Genomic DNA, 17,943 nt, shown 5'->3' on the forward strand with positions numbered 1-17,943 from the left:
CTGAGTTCGGCTCATGGGGCTGAAACTTGGTCAGATTTGTAAACTATGTGCCCAAAAGGAGCCAAAGGAGAATGATGGGATTATCACATAAACCAGCACAGATTTTCTTTCGTTTAGATTCAACCCTGAGTCAAATTCAAGCAAAACTAAATGTTAAAAGGCACTGAAAGTCTTGTGTGCTGCTGTTCTCAGTTGCAGTGATTTTATTCACACCCATTAAACATGTTTCATTTTCAAGTCACTACTCTGTTACCAAATCACAGTGAGATACCTTCACATTCAATAGAAGACTTTCCATCGTGAATCTTTTTCTCAGGTCTTCAAATAGCCACCATTTAAAAACTCTTCTTCAGCTTTTGAGAGCTTAGTATTATCTTTTGGGGAAAAACTTGTAATAAAATAAATGTAAGAAGAGGATTATCAATTTAAAGCATTACCAAACCACATTTTGAGTTTTGTTACCACATAATATATAAAAATCTTGTGGAAAATAATTCAAAATGTCTTTGGCAAACAGTATAGTTGTCTATAACTGTCTTCTAATTTTGTCTGTAACTGCCTTCTAATTTGATCATATTTTTGGTAGGAACTAGTCAAATCACTAGAGGCAAAGTACATATCTACAGATGAGCCTGTTGCCTGGATTTTCTGTATAGGCAGTGAGGTAGGCACTTGTTCAATGTGATCAATTTCATCATAAATAAAACTTTTTAAAAGAAAAAGTTCAGGTGAATTACACCCTAGGGTGTCCACTGCTCTCCGTAGCCTGCTGTAACAGGCTTGAGAGACTGGCTCAGATGCAGTTGCCCACAGTGTGCCTATCTAGTATTACATAAAATAATTCAATGTCTTTGGCAAACAGTATAGTTGTCTATAACTGTCTTCTAATTTTGTCTGTAACTGCCCCCTAATTTGATAAAATTTTGAGTTATATATAAAAATATATATATATATATATAAAATATATATATATATAAAAAGTTGATATATAAAAATCTTGTGGAAAATAATTCAAAATGTCTTTGGCAAACAGTATAGTTGTCTATAACTGTCTTCTAATTTTGTCTGTAACTGCCTTCTAATTTGATCATATTTTTGGTAGGAACTAGTCAAATCACTAGAGGCAAAGTACATATCTACAGATGAGCCTGTTGCCTGGATTTTCTGTATAGGCAGTGAGGTAGGCACTTGTTCAATGTGATCAATTTCATAATAAATAAAACTTTTTAAAAGAAAAAGTTCAGGTGAATTACACCCTAGGGTGTCCACTGCTCTCCGTAGCCTGTAACAGGTGCCTTGAGAGACTGGCTCAGATGCAGTTGCCCACAGTGTGCCTATCTAGTATTACATAAAATTAATGCTCTCTCTCTTCCCCTCAGAAGTCTAAAAATTTATTCAGGCATGTGTAATTTTGTTAAATATTGAAATAAATAAATGCCACTCATTTGAGAATTAAAGTGGGGGCAATTTGGAGATATTTAGAACAGTCTGTCAGGTGTTTAGATATGTAGGCTGCAATCCTGATCTCGTTAAAACCAGTGGGACTTCTCCAGATGTCACTGGGGGCACAACATTGTTCCTATTTAATGTGGTCCAAATGCAAGCAGAGAATAGAGACCTTGTTCATGTTGGACCTCGGTTCAAATAAAATGTCGGAAAAGGAATACTGGACGTTCAGCTGGTTTCCTAACAGAATACATTGTGCTCTTTTTGCTTAAGAAATCAGCTACCTTTTCATAAAAGTAATTTAGTGTTAGAAATTATCTGGAAGGCATTTTAGATATATAGTAAGCCCAGAAAAAAAAGTGAAAACCACTGGAGAAATAATCAGTTTAATATCCAAATGAATTGAATGTGCTTGCTCTGCAGCGGCTGAAGAGCGTACTTAAATTCAGGAGCCCTGATTACTCCATTGTCATAAATGGAACCTCTCTGCGAGTGAGAGTGTAAGTAGTTACTGCAATTCTGTAGGCTAGAGCAGAATGATACAGCAAAACAGAAAATACAATGTGTTACGGATCAACTCTGTGTCTGGGTGTCATGCAATGTGAAGGTAAATACGAATTACTGGTTGGAATCTGAACACCAAGATAAGTTTAGTTCCCCTGAGTTGCCTTTTGCTCTGCTGGTATCATCAGTTTCCCAGCTTGTAGTACAGTGCAGCTAGGTGTTCAAATTCACAGAAGGCCAAGAATTACTCCCTTACAGAATATCAAAAGTAAAACCTAGGTGATGTAACTCATATTCAAAATAAATATACTGTGTGACAGGTATAAAACTACTGAACTAAATGGTATTTCTCACAGTTTTTTTTTTTTCTTTTTTTCCAGAAGTACCTCAGCTGCAGGGCAAAATACAAGGACATAAGCTACTGACCTCCTTTTAGCACAAGGACCAGACATGCTACCCTACACTTCACCATCAATTAAGAACAATTGAAAACCACCTCTCAGAAAAGCTGATCAACCCATGACATCAGTGGACATTTTTTGTAAAACACATTTTATGTACTTCTGCTGAGATCCTTTTTCTACCTACCGCATGGTTCTATATTACTTACTGGGCACTGATGGTAGCCTCCAGAAAGTGCAGCTTCAAATGGTCAACCTCATCCTTTAGCAAGAAGAAAATCTGGATACTGGATAACAGCAACGTCTTCAGAGAAAATGGTATACGAAGGAAAACGATTAGTTTCCTGCCATTGTTTCTTCCTGTTAACAGCCAAATTCTACTGGATACTCACTTTGATGCAAAGAACTCATGGCCAGGAATATGCCCACTCCATCCGACTGGATGGGGACATCATCTTGGGAGGACTGTTCCCTGTTCATGCAAAAGGCGATAGAGGGGTGCCTTGTGGGGAGCTCAAGAAGGAGAAAGGGATCCACAGACTAGAGGCAATGCTGTATGCAATCGATCAGATTAATAAAGACCCTGATCTTCTTGCCAATATCACCTTAGGTGTCCGGATCCTTGACACGTGTTCCAGGGACACTTATGCATTGGAGCAGTCCTTAACATTTGTGCAAGCGTTGATAGAAAAAGATGGTTCAGACGTGAAGTGTGCTAATGGTGACCCACCTATTTTCACTAAGCCAGACAAGATATCAGGTGTGATAGGTGCTGCAGCAAGTTCTGTGTCCATTATGGTCGCAAATATTTTAAGACTTTTTAAGGTAAGGAACATTTTCTACCTTTCTTTTAAATTTCAAGCACAATGAAATAAGTGAGGTGACTGTGTTGTTTTATCTTCAAAAAAGAAAGGACTTTTTCAGATTCAGAAATCTGAAATGAGTGGTTTGCCCTTTCAAAGCAAAGGAAAAAAAAAAAGGAATAATTGCAGACCCTAATTTAAAATGCCAAATGCCTCTTTTGAAGTTCTGAGCAACCAGAGCACATTTTAATTCTTTAGGGATTTGTATCCTTCTTTTTTTACTACTCATATTTGCTCCATATTGAGCGTTTATGCTCCTCAAGTCTAGGTTGAGATTGATTTCCCAAATTTCCAGGAGAATGAAATATAAGGCTTAAACACAAATCCATTTGTAGGAGGACCAGATAATTTCCCTAAATAGGAAGATATGCCAGTAGTAATCTAGTGCTATTGATGTGCATGTCTAGCCAAATGAAGTGGACTGAAATATCTTTGATTTCCTTGAAATCTAACCTCCTCCATGTTTTTTACAAGGTGATTTTTTTTTCCCAGCCTTTGTTATCACTTTGTAAGAGATTACTTTTGGACAACAGTTCTACTGGCATTTCCTTCCATGTACTTTATTAAACTCTGGTGTTATAAATAATGGAAAAGTAAATCTGCCACTTTTAAACTTGCTAAGTTAGATGGGAAGATGAGCACATTTTAATCAATCAACTTAGCTGGAACAGATCAGGCAGCAGACATTTAATTTTTAATCCTGTGCAATGGCAAACAGATGATGGTAAGTTGAACACTTTTTTCTACACACAGAACGACTGTAACTTTTGTCTGAATCTATTGCTGTTCTACCGCCCACTGTTATTCAGACACGTTCCTTCCGTTCAGAAATCTTGCCTTATGTCCTACAACTTCACAACCACCAAAGACCACTTAAAGACCATTTCTTTGACTTTGGTGGAGAAGATTCTGGTAATGTTAAATACTGCTGTTATATATTTTGAAAGTGTTGCACTTGTTTTCTGATTGTTGTAACTGAGAGATTGATTAGAAGTAAGGAAAGATTGGCTTATTTTTTGAAGGTTTCTCAAATTGGCAAAGAGTGTTTTGGTCATTTAAAAGGGGGTTTTTGTCGTCCCCTCTGGTTCTCCCATGAAGGGCATAATGATGGATTTACAGTTCAGTGGAGGAGCAAAGTGTCTGCTGGGTTGTGGTCAGGTGTTCATTACAGTCTCAAAACTGATCCCTAGCTGCACTTACTGCACAGGTTTGAGAGTAGTGGACTTGTTCGAGCCATATGTTTTGCTTGTGAAAATCAAGTGCACAAAACTGAGCTAAGACTTAAAAATGTTCTATATGGAGAGCACCTCTGGAGACGTGCCTGGTGGGGGAGGAACAATCACGCATGTTGCGGGAGGTGTCTATTTTTAATTTCACGTCCTTTTTTGAAGTTGTGTTACCCTATTAAATAATGCATAGTTCTGAAGTAATGATAGATGGAACGGTCACTTTAATATCCATCATAATGCAGGGCCACGTCGACTACGACTTACACCCAGTTTTGAGTTGAATACAGTGCCGTAGACTGATTTAAGAAACAAAGCCTTGTAAGACATGCATTAACGGTGAATTAAGAGCAGCAAGAAGGAAAGAGGCCTATGAATTGTCTAAGATAGTGGCAATTTGTCTTCTGAAACCATGACAGCTACCTCCTGATTTCCATTATGCAATAAGATTGCAAATAACGTTCTACTGCAGTCTTAATCAATAGAGGGTCACGTGACATCCCCTCTGGGGAAAGATCTTATTTACCCATTTAATTGATGTAACACAGCTGCTGGCAAAAGGAGGAGACATCTCTTTTAGTTTTAATTGCAGATCCTGCACAAATATTCTTATTAATGTAAAAAATGACAAATTATACCCTTTAATGTCTGATGTTGGATCTGCGTCTGAAGTCTGTTTTTACACCTTCCTCTCAGAAGTAGATCTGTTATCTCTGCATGAGTAAAGGTTTCTGGATAAGGCCCTTAGTTAGCAGCATTATAGAAACCGTTCACAATGGTTATAGTCAAGAGGATTAGGAAATTAAGGGTCATTTGCCAGAAATATAGAAGTATAATCCAGTTTGGGTTGTACTCAGACCAAAGACATGGGCTGAGATTCTCAGCTGATGCATCCCCACGGCTCTGCAGCTGAGGACCAGGACTTTGGTCCATGCTCACAAAGGCTCCAGGTATGAAATTGTGTTCACTGTATCTTGATATATGTCAAGGCTGGGCACTCAGCTGGTGTAAATGCCTGTACTTTCACTGAAGTCAGTGATCACCATCATGCAAATGCCTGTTTACATTATATCGAGGATGGGTGTGATTCATCCATATTGCTGTCTAACAGTTCTGTTCAGCAAGTTGAACATGTAATTTGAAGTTCAGTATTGCTTTAATATCTACTCTGAAGCTCCTAAATGTCAGGACTACATATTTTTTGAGAACATTGTTATCCAGTGAAATTTTAATCTGTAATGAAATTGTGAGAAATATATTATATCACTCAATGTGAATACACAAACAAAGATAGCCTGAGAAAGTATGCTTCACAGCTTGGATTTTCATGGTGCTATTTTTCTTTTTCTTGCCTTTTTTTTTTCTTTCTTTATTGATTTTACAACATAAAACATACAGGTCAATAGTCCTATCTGATGATCTGGTGGATAGCATAAACTGATTGATAGTCATGGTATCCCTTTATCTAAGTATTTTCATGAGAAGAGGGGAAGGAGAGCAACACAGAAAATGACCTTAACCTATAGCGTTTCTCCTGGTCAAACGGCTCACCTTGAATTCTTCTCTGTCCTTTCTCCTTTTGTGAATTTCCAGGCGCATCACTGCTTAGCAGGTGATTTTCTGCCCTTAGTAGGTCTAAAACATTAAGGTCCAAATTTGGACAGCCTAATTTCACCTGTTGATGGTTTTAGACCCTTCAGAGGCACTTTACAAACAGGAAATACTTGTTCAAGGAATTAACTGTTTGAAAGTGGACCTGTTTTTCCTTGATTATCATAAGGAGGTTGCTTTTTGCCTTATGTTACTCTGGTCCTTGATGCAAAAAAGATTGTGTGAAACAGTTGCTTATTAAGCTTTCAGAACGTGGAGGTGGTCTTGCTGCAAATATAGTGGAAGAAGGAGAGGACCTTCAGAGGGGAGCACAGAAGGACTGTGCTAGGTAGTAACACAGTAGCTACCCACTTAAACAGTTTTTCGTGGACCTCAGGACAGATTGTCCCCACTTGAAGTTGCTGGCTCATCATTTTAAGTTGTTTTTATCAGAGAACATCAGGAGTGGGCTGCCTCACAAGGGAAATTGAGACAGAAGGCAAGGGGTCAGCAAGGCAAGAAATGCAGTTGTCTCACAGCCTCACCTGAATGAGAAGAACAAAACAGGTCTGTCCGTGTAACCAGGTTCAGCCAACAGTCCAGTGATTGCCAGACAAGTCCATAGTAATGAGTTAGGTCCAAGGTCAGCCAGGAAGTCAGGTCAGCAAGGCAAGGCTGGGGTCAGCAAGGCAAGGTTGGGGTCAGCAAGGCAAGGTCATGGTCAGCAAGGTATGAGGCAAGCAGCATATCTCAAGCAGCAGCCAAGGGCGAGGGCCAGAGCTGAAATGCAGCTGCCCAGCAAAGAAGGTGGACAGAGGTCCAGATGAGGTTTCTTGTTGCTTTTCCTCACAACTTAGCTGTTTTCCTGGGCTGATCCAGGGTCACATATCTGCGCCATATTGGAGATGACCTTGAACACACGGAGCCAAATCCAGGGCTGGGGAAGGGAGGGTGTTGCAGGACCTGTTGGTGCATTCAGAGCCTTGACAGTTTTTTAGCATTTCCTATGGTAATGACTGTAGAAATAGGGCAGACAGGAATGGGCCAGCCTCTTTCCTTTCTTCTGGTGCACTAGGAGCTGCTCTTTCCTCTGGGTAACAGAAAGTGACATTGTTTGGTGTTTGGTTTTTTTTCAGTCTGGAAATCCTGCTGCCAAGTTGGTTTCTGTTTGGCTGGTAGGATCTATGAGGGGCTGGCTGTCTCAGTTGGCCAGCGCTCACTAGCACAAAGGCAACCTTTCTATTGACTTGATCAGGCAAAAGCTTATTCTTACACCCTTCCTTGGCTTTGTCTCATTGAAATTTTGGCTTCCTGTAGGGTGCTCAGGCACGGCCGGGTGGTATCCTTTAGCTGCTTTGTGTGATGCTTACAAGCATCTGGGCTGTTCCCAGTCCCTCAAAACTTGTCCTGGAGGCAACAAGAAACTCTGTAACTTAGCTTACTTCATGTGTTATGTTCCCTGTATTCAAAGCTTCTACTTGTTTAATGTCTGAATAACTCATGTCAATGGTTAAAAACTGCTGAAAAAAGAGAGGCATTTATTTATGCTAGTGTCCTCCCATCTAAAAACCTCACACTGTTTCTGAGCTCCTTGGTATGCTCCATCTGTCACCTTCACACATCTTCTAGCCAATGTCACACTAGAAGCAGCCTAGGGATGATGGTTTGCATGTGAATTGAGATGGGGGCCAGTATGCTTGGTGAATTGTGACCTTAAGCTTTTATGTATATATTTATGTACATGCATATAAAGCCAAAATATTCATCAACAGTTTTATTTGTTTCCTTGCCTTGCCTTTTGCCTTGCTTTGCCTTGCCTTGCCTTCTGTTTTCTCCTCTTTTCCCAAGACTAAATGACTTATTTCCTCTTTTTGGTCAAATTCCCTTCTTGCTGCATCACTGTAATCCACTTTAATAGCTGCTGTCTGGAGGGACTAATATTCACTTCATGCGCATTTGCCTTATACATTTCATACACATTTACCTCTTCAGAAGTACAAGTACAAATGACATTATGGAGTTACTCTTTCAACTTTATGTGCAACCATCCAAAATGCAAGGGATAGTTTCTTTCAGTAAATCTAGAAGTGAATATATTCGTTTCCTCAGCATTTTGTTTATTTGCTTTGGTTGTTTCCTTGCCTCATTTTGGGTTTTAGCGTATATCTTTGGCTGGTAGCCTTGTGCAGCTACCAGGGCTGTAACTGGATGATGCTTTTTTTTAGGTTTGGTTGCAGGTCTTTTTACGTTTGGCTGCCATTCGGCGCTCTTGCTTCCTTGTGTTCCAGACCTGCACAAAACATCAGACAGGTGTCCCAGAAACGAGGGAATTACCATTGTACAGAGGCTAACCTCACTGAATTTCATAAATACAGGGCTATGTATTTAATTGTGGCAATAGGGTGCACCTCATGATTGAAGGGAATATGATGTAAATAAAATGTAATAACATTTTACCACATAATTTCAGAGCGTACATACATACTTTTGTGAGGCAACCTGAACCATACACAGGTCCTTATTCTATATCTACAGAAATTTTTGCACCTCATAAGCATTACTGACTTCAGAGGCTCTAGGGGGATGCAGGAGTCAGTCTGTTCCATGTCTGACTGCAGAGCCTTTCCATAATGGAAGAGCTTTACCATATACTTTATAAAAAGTGAAGAACAGGCTCAAGAATTTTACCCAACATACTGGCATTCATTAATAAAAAGTGTGCTGCACTGATTAAAATATATTAATTTTCTGTTCACTGTCACACTACATTTGTCAATAACATTTTCTGCTGCATAGCATTTGAAATTTGAAATAGAATGATTTTTTTTTGTGGTTAAAAAAAATGTGGAAAATCTTGTGAAGTGTGAAGAAAAATTGCTGTTAGTAGAGAGAAGACGACTGAAACATTTTGAAATCAGCTCTTAAGATGAACAGATTTGTTTTACTTTTGTTCTAGATAATATTTTCACTTTCTGAATCATTTTTAATTATAAAAGGAAACCATTGCCAATACATCCCATTTAATTTTATGGTGTTTTTTGTAGCTTATTACAAGCACATATCTGTTTAGCGCCTGAACATCTTGTCTTGTTATTGGCTGCAAAATACCATTATAATAATTCAATTTTTTCTGTTTTTTTCATAATTCAGTTTATTTTACATAGAAACAACATTCATATCTCTATATTTCCATGGTAGTAGATACCTGATTATGCAAAAACCCCTTTAAATTCAACCGTGATTCTTCTGTCAGTACTAGGTTAAATGTGTTATGGTCAAGAGAGGCAAACGCCAGGTCAACATCAAGATAAAATTATAGGTGCAACAGTGACTTTACAAGTATCAATAATGAAACAGTTGGGAAACTTTTTAGTTGCAGACAGAGAAAATAATAGGTTTTCAGATTCTGTGAAAACTGCGAGGACTGATTAGCATCAAATTTTATTTCTGCTAAGCTGCTTGAGGCAATGGAGTACAAAAGCAACTTGATGCATTCATTTAGCATTTTACAGTATATTAGTTCCTTAAATATTCCTCTAAAGATTTAATATTTTTAGTCTTCTCCCATTCCTGGATGGAGCTATAACTAGCGGTTAGAGCAAAGGGGCATTCTGGTTTTCTGTATTATTTTCCATGTTTGTCATTGGCTTGCTACAAGGGTTGAGAAGCATCTCTTGTCCTTTTTGTGCTTCTCTTTTGTCATTTTGATTTGCTTGTATTTAACCGTTTCACAGGAACAATCAGAAGCTTGATTAATGTTTGTTAAATGGTTTGAGATGTTTCCCCTGTCTTTGTAGGCAAGTTGAAGCTGTCTAAAATGTTGAGGTTTTTATGTCATTCCATAACCACAGTATGTAAGCACCTTACAAAGAGAGTGTAACTATTAAAGGCCAACGGTTTGATTTTCTTTCTACTTCCCCAAGGGCAGTTGGGACTATATATATATATACACACACACATCTTTCCCTCACATGAAGGAAACTGCATATGTGGAGAGAATTATTTCACCCTTTCATGGCTGAAGTTTTGCTGAGTTCCTACCACCATATTAGGGTTGTTTGTATGTGACAGAGGCTGCTGAGTTATTTGTTAAATATTACCTATATTAATATAGATATCAGTCATAATTTCACAAATGAGAAGACGAAAAGGCTGAGAGGAGTCTAGCAGTTCAGCATGGGCTAACTTACACACAGAAACACAAACTCTGCAGTGGGCTTTTTTAAAGATCTTGTGTTAATAGGAGGCATTTTTTACATCTCTGCTAGTAAACAAAATATACCTGGCATAGTTCTCTGGCAACGAGGCCCTCTGACACAGACAATCCACATCTGTATCATAAAGTCCTCTATTCCCCCAAATCATGGGGCTGCATGCAAACTGCTGGGAGGGAATGATTCCTGACCCATGCTGACTTCTGAAGCCTGTCTGAAAATTGTGACTGCTGGCTGGCACAGGTCGTGGCTGAGCTATGGACCATCCTGACAGTCTAGCAGTGGAGGCAGCTGAGCTGGTGCTGAGGGATGTGCTCTGAAATTATGTGATTTACCAGCATAGACGTCACTGCTGATTTCTCAGGACAGAGCTCCTCTGCTCCTATGTCACACTGAAGGGAAGCCAAGGCACTGCAAGGATCATTGATGCTGTTTCAGTGTTTTAGTACAGCAATGTTAGTTTTATTAGCTATGATGAGAACTAAATTAAGACTTTTTTTTCCCCTGGTGGATAATAGTTTCAGTACAGTGACAGCTATGCAATATGAATAGTTCTGCATTCTGACTGTCATCAGAAACCAGGCACTATTGTGTGTTACAGCCAACTGGTAGATTTTGTGGGTTTGTGTATTTCCATCTTCATTATTTTCCCTAAAGCACATTGTGCTTTTAGGATTAAACTGGTTTAGAGTGCTTAAATGTATATCCTGTGTTTGCTAGCATTTATCAGAGAAAAATAGTCATCCAAACAAAAGTCTTACTGAAGGACACTAATTCCACATGAATGAATTAAATAGCCAAGAGCAAAATGCTCCTCTGGGCTGGGATCTTCTTATGCTCCCAGATCAGAAAAGCAAGATATTATGTCCCCTATCCTTCTGACAGGACAATTAAGCATTTAAGTGAGGTTTTAAATTAGGAGACCGTTTGCCCTTGGCTGCCTGTGTCCTCAATAGAGAGAGTAAAATGCTTTCAGAGGGGGACTGGATCAGGTCTATGAGTGTGGATGCATCTTTCACGTTTACAGAAAGATGATGGGTTGATCCATGCTTGCACTTTCACCAGACAGAACCTCTTTTCGCTGGAAGGTTTTGGAAGCCTTGCATGCAAGTCATAGGTGGCTCTGAACACATTTATAAGAAGATTTTAAACACCTGCAAGGGTGGTGCCAGTTTCTTAACTCCATCCTCACTTTCCTGTGGGAGGAATCTTATTAATCTTCTTTTCTCTTCCATTCCCCCCCCCGCTCTATTTCTCTCTCTTGTTGTCTTAAGAAAGCTACTTTTTGACCACTGTTCCCAATATTTTTCAAGTGAGTATTTCATTCCATAGCCTCCAGACAAATTTTTTTCAGACATGCCGAATAAGCAAGGCTCTGACTAGGTCTCAGTTTCTGTAGGTTGTGAGGGTGAGGGGGTCAGCAGGAGGAAGAGCTGGAGTTTGGGTGACTTATGAGTAAGGCCTATCTATGGGGATAACAGGAAATAAGGGAAATGCTTGTTGAGAGGTTGGGCCCTTAAGGGACAAGGGTCTCTCCTTTTCACCTCACTGTAGGATTTTGTGTCTGGCACTTCAGATAGATATCTGGCTCTAACTCTTCTCTGAAATAAATTATTTCTGATAGCAATGCTGAGATATGCCATGGTATTGCAAGAGCTCTTTTCCTATTGTATTTCTTTTATAGCTTGAGACTGTGGAACAGGAGCAAAAGTGATTTCTCTGAGCTGGAATAATTCATATTTCGAGTTTTGGCTTATGTTCTTTCATAGAAGGTGCCTCCAGCATTTAGTTGCGTAGCAGCAGTATTTGTAGAGGCAGAGTCAGGATCTTTATTCCTTCTTCAGTGGTACATTTATGCACATGGCTCTTCTATAAACTTAAAAGTAGCAAAAGGATGATAGCCCATTTTAGGTATCATTCTACAAAAAGCTCCTAACAACTTCCATTAGCTTTTTTACTTTGGTAGTGGTTCTGTCACATTTAAAATGCCGTTACAGTCTTCTTCCAGGCTGGGTAAAATTTTGTCAAGCAATTCCATTACATTATGTTAGCACTGATCCCCCACGGTGATTGTTACTCTTATTCAGATAAATTTTCTTTGTTTTTTGTTTGTAAAGTCCTTTCAAATGTTAAGGTCTTAGTGAAAAGTTATCACCACAGTTATATTTAGGCTATTGTTTAGAGAAACATTTCAAAGAAGATCTTGCACTAATTCTCCTGGCCTGACACTTCCAAAACAAAACCCAAGAAATGAGCTGCAGAAAGGGCTGGCTTTCTTGCCATTCTTATTTCTTCTTTTGGTGCCATGAGTATGCTTTGGTTTTATCAATAGTGCTGAAACACGGAAAGTCCCCTTCCAGAAGAGCTGACTACCTTGAGGGCTGTCACCTAGACAAGGACTCACCAGTCTAGAAGGTGTGCCGTATGAACGCAGATGAAGTCACAGGAGTTCTCAAGACTTGCCTATTTGGATGATATGTGAAAGGATTATTAAGTGAAGTGGAGCATGGGCTAAAATGTTGAAATGCACTGCTATAGAAGACAATACATACTGGCTAATACTAGAAAGGAGGGAATATATAATGGCTGTATGTGTGCTTTTGCACATGTATATTTGCTACGTTATTATATTATCATAAATTCATTGGCTGTGGACTATACAGTCAAAACAACCTTTCAAGAGAGCGCTGTGGGAGAAGAGAACATATCTTAGTAATCTAAGACAAGGAACTCACTTATCATTAGGAGCAGCACAAAAAATCCTGGGGATTCAGACTATGCTCATTGCTATGAAGTCCGGGACCAAACAAAAACATGTCCTGCAGAAAGAGACAAACAGGCTGGTATCATACACTGAATGTAAAATGTGAAGGCCTGGGAATCCCAAGACTGCAGAAGGCTTGCTGCAGGGGCAAGTCTTGTTTTCTGATTCAGATATCTGGCTTCTGCTGGATTCAGGAGCAGCAGATAAGTAGCATAAGTAACTACATTCTTCTGTAGCCAGCTGGATAGGACCTGCTTGTTGAAATCTGCTTACTCAAAAGGGAAATGGAGTCTGATTTTTGTGTCACTTTTAGTCTTGTTTAAATGAGGAAGAATCTCTGAGAGACCAATGTATTCCAGGGAAGACAGTGAATTATACCACTCTAAAACTGGATTTATCCAGAGGCAAATAATGTCCTGCGTCCATGCAATATTGCATCCCGTTGGTATTACTGTCAGTAGGCTTTCTATTCCAGCACAGGAGTTCAACAGGTGTGTGGCAAAAGCAGATGTGGGTCCTCAATTATTGCTTCATGATGTTTTCAGATATGATCATGGTGATGCTCTTTTGGCCTCAGTCTGCAAAGAGATATGGGTATGTTCAATTGGAAGAGAGATGGTTTGTTTCTGTGGGACAGCACTGATTTTGGGGGAGCTGGCAATCTGATCTCCACAGACATGTCTCTGCAGTGGCTTTTATAGTATGGACTAACTACAAACATAACACCCCAAATTCTACTCATAAAGAGGAGTTAGTAGAGCACAGACATGTATAGCTAGGATGTTGTTTCAGGAGGCAAAATATAGATTGACTACTAGAAAAAAATATTGCCAAGAGGTACACTGTTGTACATTGTCTAAAGGTTAATCCAGTTGTGTGGGATAGGAGAAATGCCAAATTTCCTAATTCCTAGCTTTCTGAAAATTAGAGTGGATAGAAGTATAAAAATATGCATTTTTGTATCATTGGGAAAATAATCTAGATAGCCAGTAGTAGCCAGTGTTCTCCACTCCTAACTTTGATGGTTCTGTTTGCGATCCTTTGCATAACAACACACAGTATTTAAGTTACCAGCTGCTATATTTACTTTCCAAAGTGTGAAGAAAATATGTATTGTCCTGAGGATTAAAGGGCTGATTCTCTTCGTGCTCAGTTCAGGCAGAACTGAAGTTTGTAATGAAAGTAAAAGCTATTAGAAAGCATGAAACTTGAGAGAAAAAAAATGCGTTTGTCATCTTTGTTGGACAGGATTTGATGATGCTCTTTGAAAGTTTAAGTGTAAACATTTATCTTATTAACCAGCATTTCTTTTTTTTTGCATGTTACAAACAATTCCACTTGCAATACCTAAATGCAGTTGGAGCTGTTGTTTCAGCCCACTGGGAACTGTTTTGCCAAATATCTTCTGAACAGCAAAAACTCATCATCTGTGAGCCAGTTCACATCTATAGTACCAACTGAACAGCATTTTGTAAAACTGTAAGGTATTTGACACAAGATGTACTGCGGAGAAAGAATAATATCTGTAGGACTAGTCGTGGGGACTGGAATATGAAAGGAGGGTAGCTGTGCTGTATACGGGAGCGTGAAAAGCTTGCAGTTGGAACAGATGCTGAGAGTGCCCTGTGACTCAAGGTATGATTTCCTGCTGTTCCTGCCAAGTTTCAAAGCTTGTTTTTTCCTTTTTTTCTCTCCTTATTTCTATTTTCAGGCTGAATAGCAAAGGACTTGTGCTTCAGGAATGAAGATTCACCATTCAAGTTACACTTATTTTATTGCGTCTTTGCATACGCATCAAATAATGTTTGATTCTGGCATGCAGGAGAGAATAAGAGTAAAGATGTAAAGAGCTGATGAAAACACAGGGTATTTTTGGGATGGGTCAAATAATCACTTGGCTCAATGGCAAGCTGCAAAGCTTTGTCTGAGTGTGACAGACTGCCCTTGCTGTGTGGTAGTGCCCGTTGAAGCCTTACATCCTTTGTCTTGCTTCACCACAGATTTTCTCTGTGACCTTGGGCAAGTCATGCAGAACCGAATCCTCAGCCTGTCGGCTGATGCCCATGGAGCTCAGTGCCCAAGTGACTCTGGAGGACTGAAGTCCAGGGTCCCCCACCCCTGCTTCCCTGGTTATAGCACTTCTGTGCCCAAAGGGATTTGTGAATATAAAGGCTCTCTGATAATCAGATATGAGAGTGAGGGGTGGGGGAATATAAGTACCTCAGATAGCTAGTTCTTAACGAGGGATTCCCTTGTATCCTCTTGCATAGTTCCCTCCCCTGGGTTTTGCTATGAAAGGGGATTATCCAACTCATTGTATGATTTAAATATGCAAGTCATCAGTCTCTGGAGCAAGTGGTGAAACCTGCCTGACCTGCAATCAGAGGCTCTACATCCCCCTTAGGAAACCATGACAGTCAAAGAGAGCCCCAGAGTTAGGAAAAAATATTTGGATTATTGCTCAGTAAAATTAAATTTGTTAAAACTCATCTCTGCAATCTATATTAGAATGATTGGGAAAAATGAATGTCTGCCATTGTTACGACAAAGCATGAAATTAAGTAGTGTAGGATAAAAGAAAATTAAGACAGGTGTGTGCAAATGTATGTTCTATTCGGCTGAGTGGATTTTTTTGTTCTTAAATGCTTGAGAAGAGTGACAGTCAAATCAGTTTTGTAAAAAACTTGCTAGCTGACAACTATTCCAGTTTATTTCTTGGTGTATCAGGAACCATTTTTTTTTGTTTCATTTTTCATGCTGATTTCATTAAAAGTTTGTTTGCTTATCTCTAGCTTGAATAAAAATCCCTATGAATAGTGCAACTTCTGGCAGCTGTGTGGCAATAACTGCCTCATCTATTTACCAGGATCAGGAGCTAAGAGGGCCTTCCACACCTTTTAGAAAAGGTGATTCCTATTTTTAAATTTTCTCCTTTTCATTTGTTTTTAATATACCCAAAGCATGAATGCAATATTGTGAGCAAAGCTCTGCAAATAATGAGTCAGCTTGACAGCTGAACTGAAAATAAACATTCATTTCAATCCGAACCAAAATGATCATGTTGAATTGGGATTTGGGGGCTTCTTTATTTGGTTGGGTTTTTTTGTTTTATTTTGTTGAGGAAAGCTGTCCAAAATGTTTTGTTTTGTGTTAAATGCTAACTTCTATTCCACGTGAAACAAAATATTTTATTTCTATTTTGAAAATTTTATAATTTAGAAAAAAGTGATAGGTTTTAAAGCCCATCTTGGGTACCATTCCTTAAGTGGTGGTGCCCCTTTTTTTATCACAGCGTGTTTACTCATGACTTACACAAGACTCTAGGACAAATCCTTCCTTTTGGATTCAGAGCAGGGAATCAAGTATAGTTTAGGAGATGGGACAGCTCAACCCCAGTCCCCACAACAACAGACAAAACTGCTTTACAGTAAAATTAAGAGTTCTGGTCACAGAGGGTGAGACCCCCGCAGAAGCGGGGACGCCAGGGCACTCTGTATAATTTAGCTTCCCTGAACTTCCACCCCGTGACTTTTCTTTCTGCCAGAACAGGCCTTATCCCTTGAATCTCTTGTGTGCAGGACTTTTCCTGGAGAGCTCTAATCTCAGAACTGTCAAAACTTTGTCAAAACAGGCCTGTAATTGTGCATCTGCTTCTTTGAAACCTCCTTCCCACTCTCCTCCCTCTGAACAGCTGTACGCAGGTTAACACTGCTGTTACCAGATGCTGTCTATTCACCGCTGATAAGCTTTCACAATGGGAACATTTTATTTTATCTATGCTAAAATTCATTAAATATTCATTAGAGCAATGATTTGAACTTACCTATCCCTGTTCCTTGCTGAATACTGGACTATACAGTGAATTACTCTCAGGCGGGTCCAATGGAAGCTTAATTGTTTTAGAAAACATGAACAGCTTCAGCAGGAGAGACTTTCATGTCCAAAAACCCTATAACTCAATGGTTAGTTGTTCCCAGCTGAGTACTCTAACCACCAGGCTATTAAGTATAATACAGGCAGCTACTACAGCCTCATTTTTCCTTTTGGAACATACTTGTGCATTGAGAGGATAAATTACCAAAAAATGACAGATACGTGGTGACAGAGACCAGAGCCAATGGAAAACCTTTAAAGAAGTCCTGCTGAATGCCATGGGGAGACCTAACAGTAAAGCGCATTTGAATACTGAAACATTCATTTAGATGCTTTAGCAATGGATTTCCAAGCTTTTGTCTTTAAAATGAAGTTTGAAAGTCTTGGCCAGAATGATAACACAAGATTTGTCTCACCGCCGTCTCCAGCTGCCTAGGTTAACATAGACCTCAAGGACAGACCCTTGTATTCATATGAATGGCTGAATCATCTCCCGTGAGTCTGAAGTGCAAGTGGACTTCTGGAAGTGTCTATGTATGTTCATCAATTGTAGACAAAGACCTAGTGACTTCCAAAGACTAGGAATTTCTAACCACCTACTGCTATACAGTACTGACCATCTCACTTCTGAACTGTCTAAATGCCAAGCAGGTCCTTCAGTGTCTAGGGCTGATATCTCTGCAGTGCAAAACCCTTGCCATGAGCTGTCCTATTTACATACTCTCATAACATTTAGATGGTTTCTGTCCTTAACATACAGGCTTGTAACTACTTTTGATTTTTTTACACATAGGGCTTTGTAGAAGGACTGTAGAGATTTTTATTTTGAATATAGAAAATTGGAAGACAATCCCACAGCAGCTATTGAGAGTGATATTTGTCATTCTTTCTTTCTTCAGGCTATTGTGGATAATAGGGATACAAGAAGAATGAAAGAAGAATAATAAAAAAGAAATAAATAATGTCATATTTTACTTTACAGCTCCTATTTGCAGCAGTGCTCCAGGCGCCCCCCTATAATACACTAAAGACCATTAAAATATTAAAGCACACAGAAAATGA

General features: G+C 39.2%; 1 protein-coding gene across 1 annotated transcript in view; it reads left to right on the forward strand.

Moving 5' to 3' along the window:
* Positions 1 to 2,666: 2,666 nt before the first annotated feature.
* The window catches only part of GRM8 (glutamate metabotropic receptor 8), a 395,144-nt gene continuing 379,867 nt past the window's right edge, over positions 2,667 to 17,943 (forward strand). Inside the window, exon 1 of the mRNA XM_009286787.1 lies at positions 2,667 to 3,176. Within this exon, the coding sequence (XP_009285062.1) occupies positions 2,667 to 3,176 (510 nt within the window). The remainder of the gene's footprint in view (positions 3,177 to 17,943) is intronic.

This window comes from Aptenodytes forsteri, unplaced genomic scaffold, assembly GCF_000699145.1.
Source record: "Aptenodytes forsteri isolate BGI_AS27 unplaced genomic scaffold, ASM69914v1 Scaffold166, whole genome shotgun sequence".
NCBI classification, from domain to species: Eukaryota; Metazoa; Chordata; class Aves; order Sphenisciformes; family Spheniscidae; genus Aptenodytes; species Aptenodytes forsteri.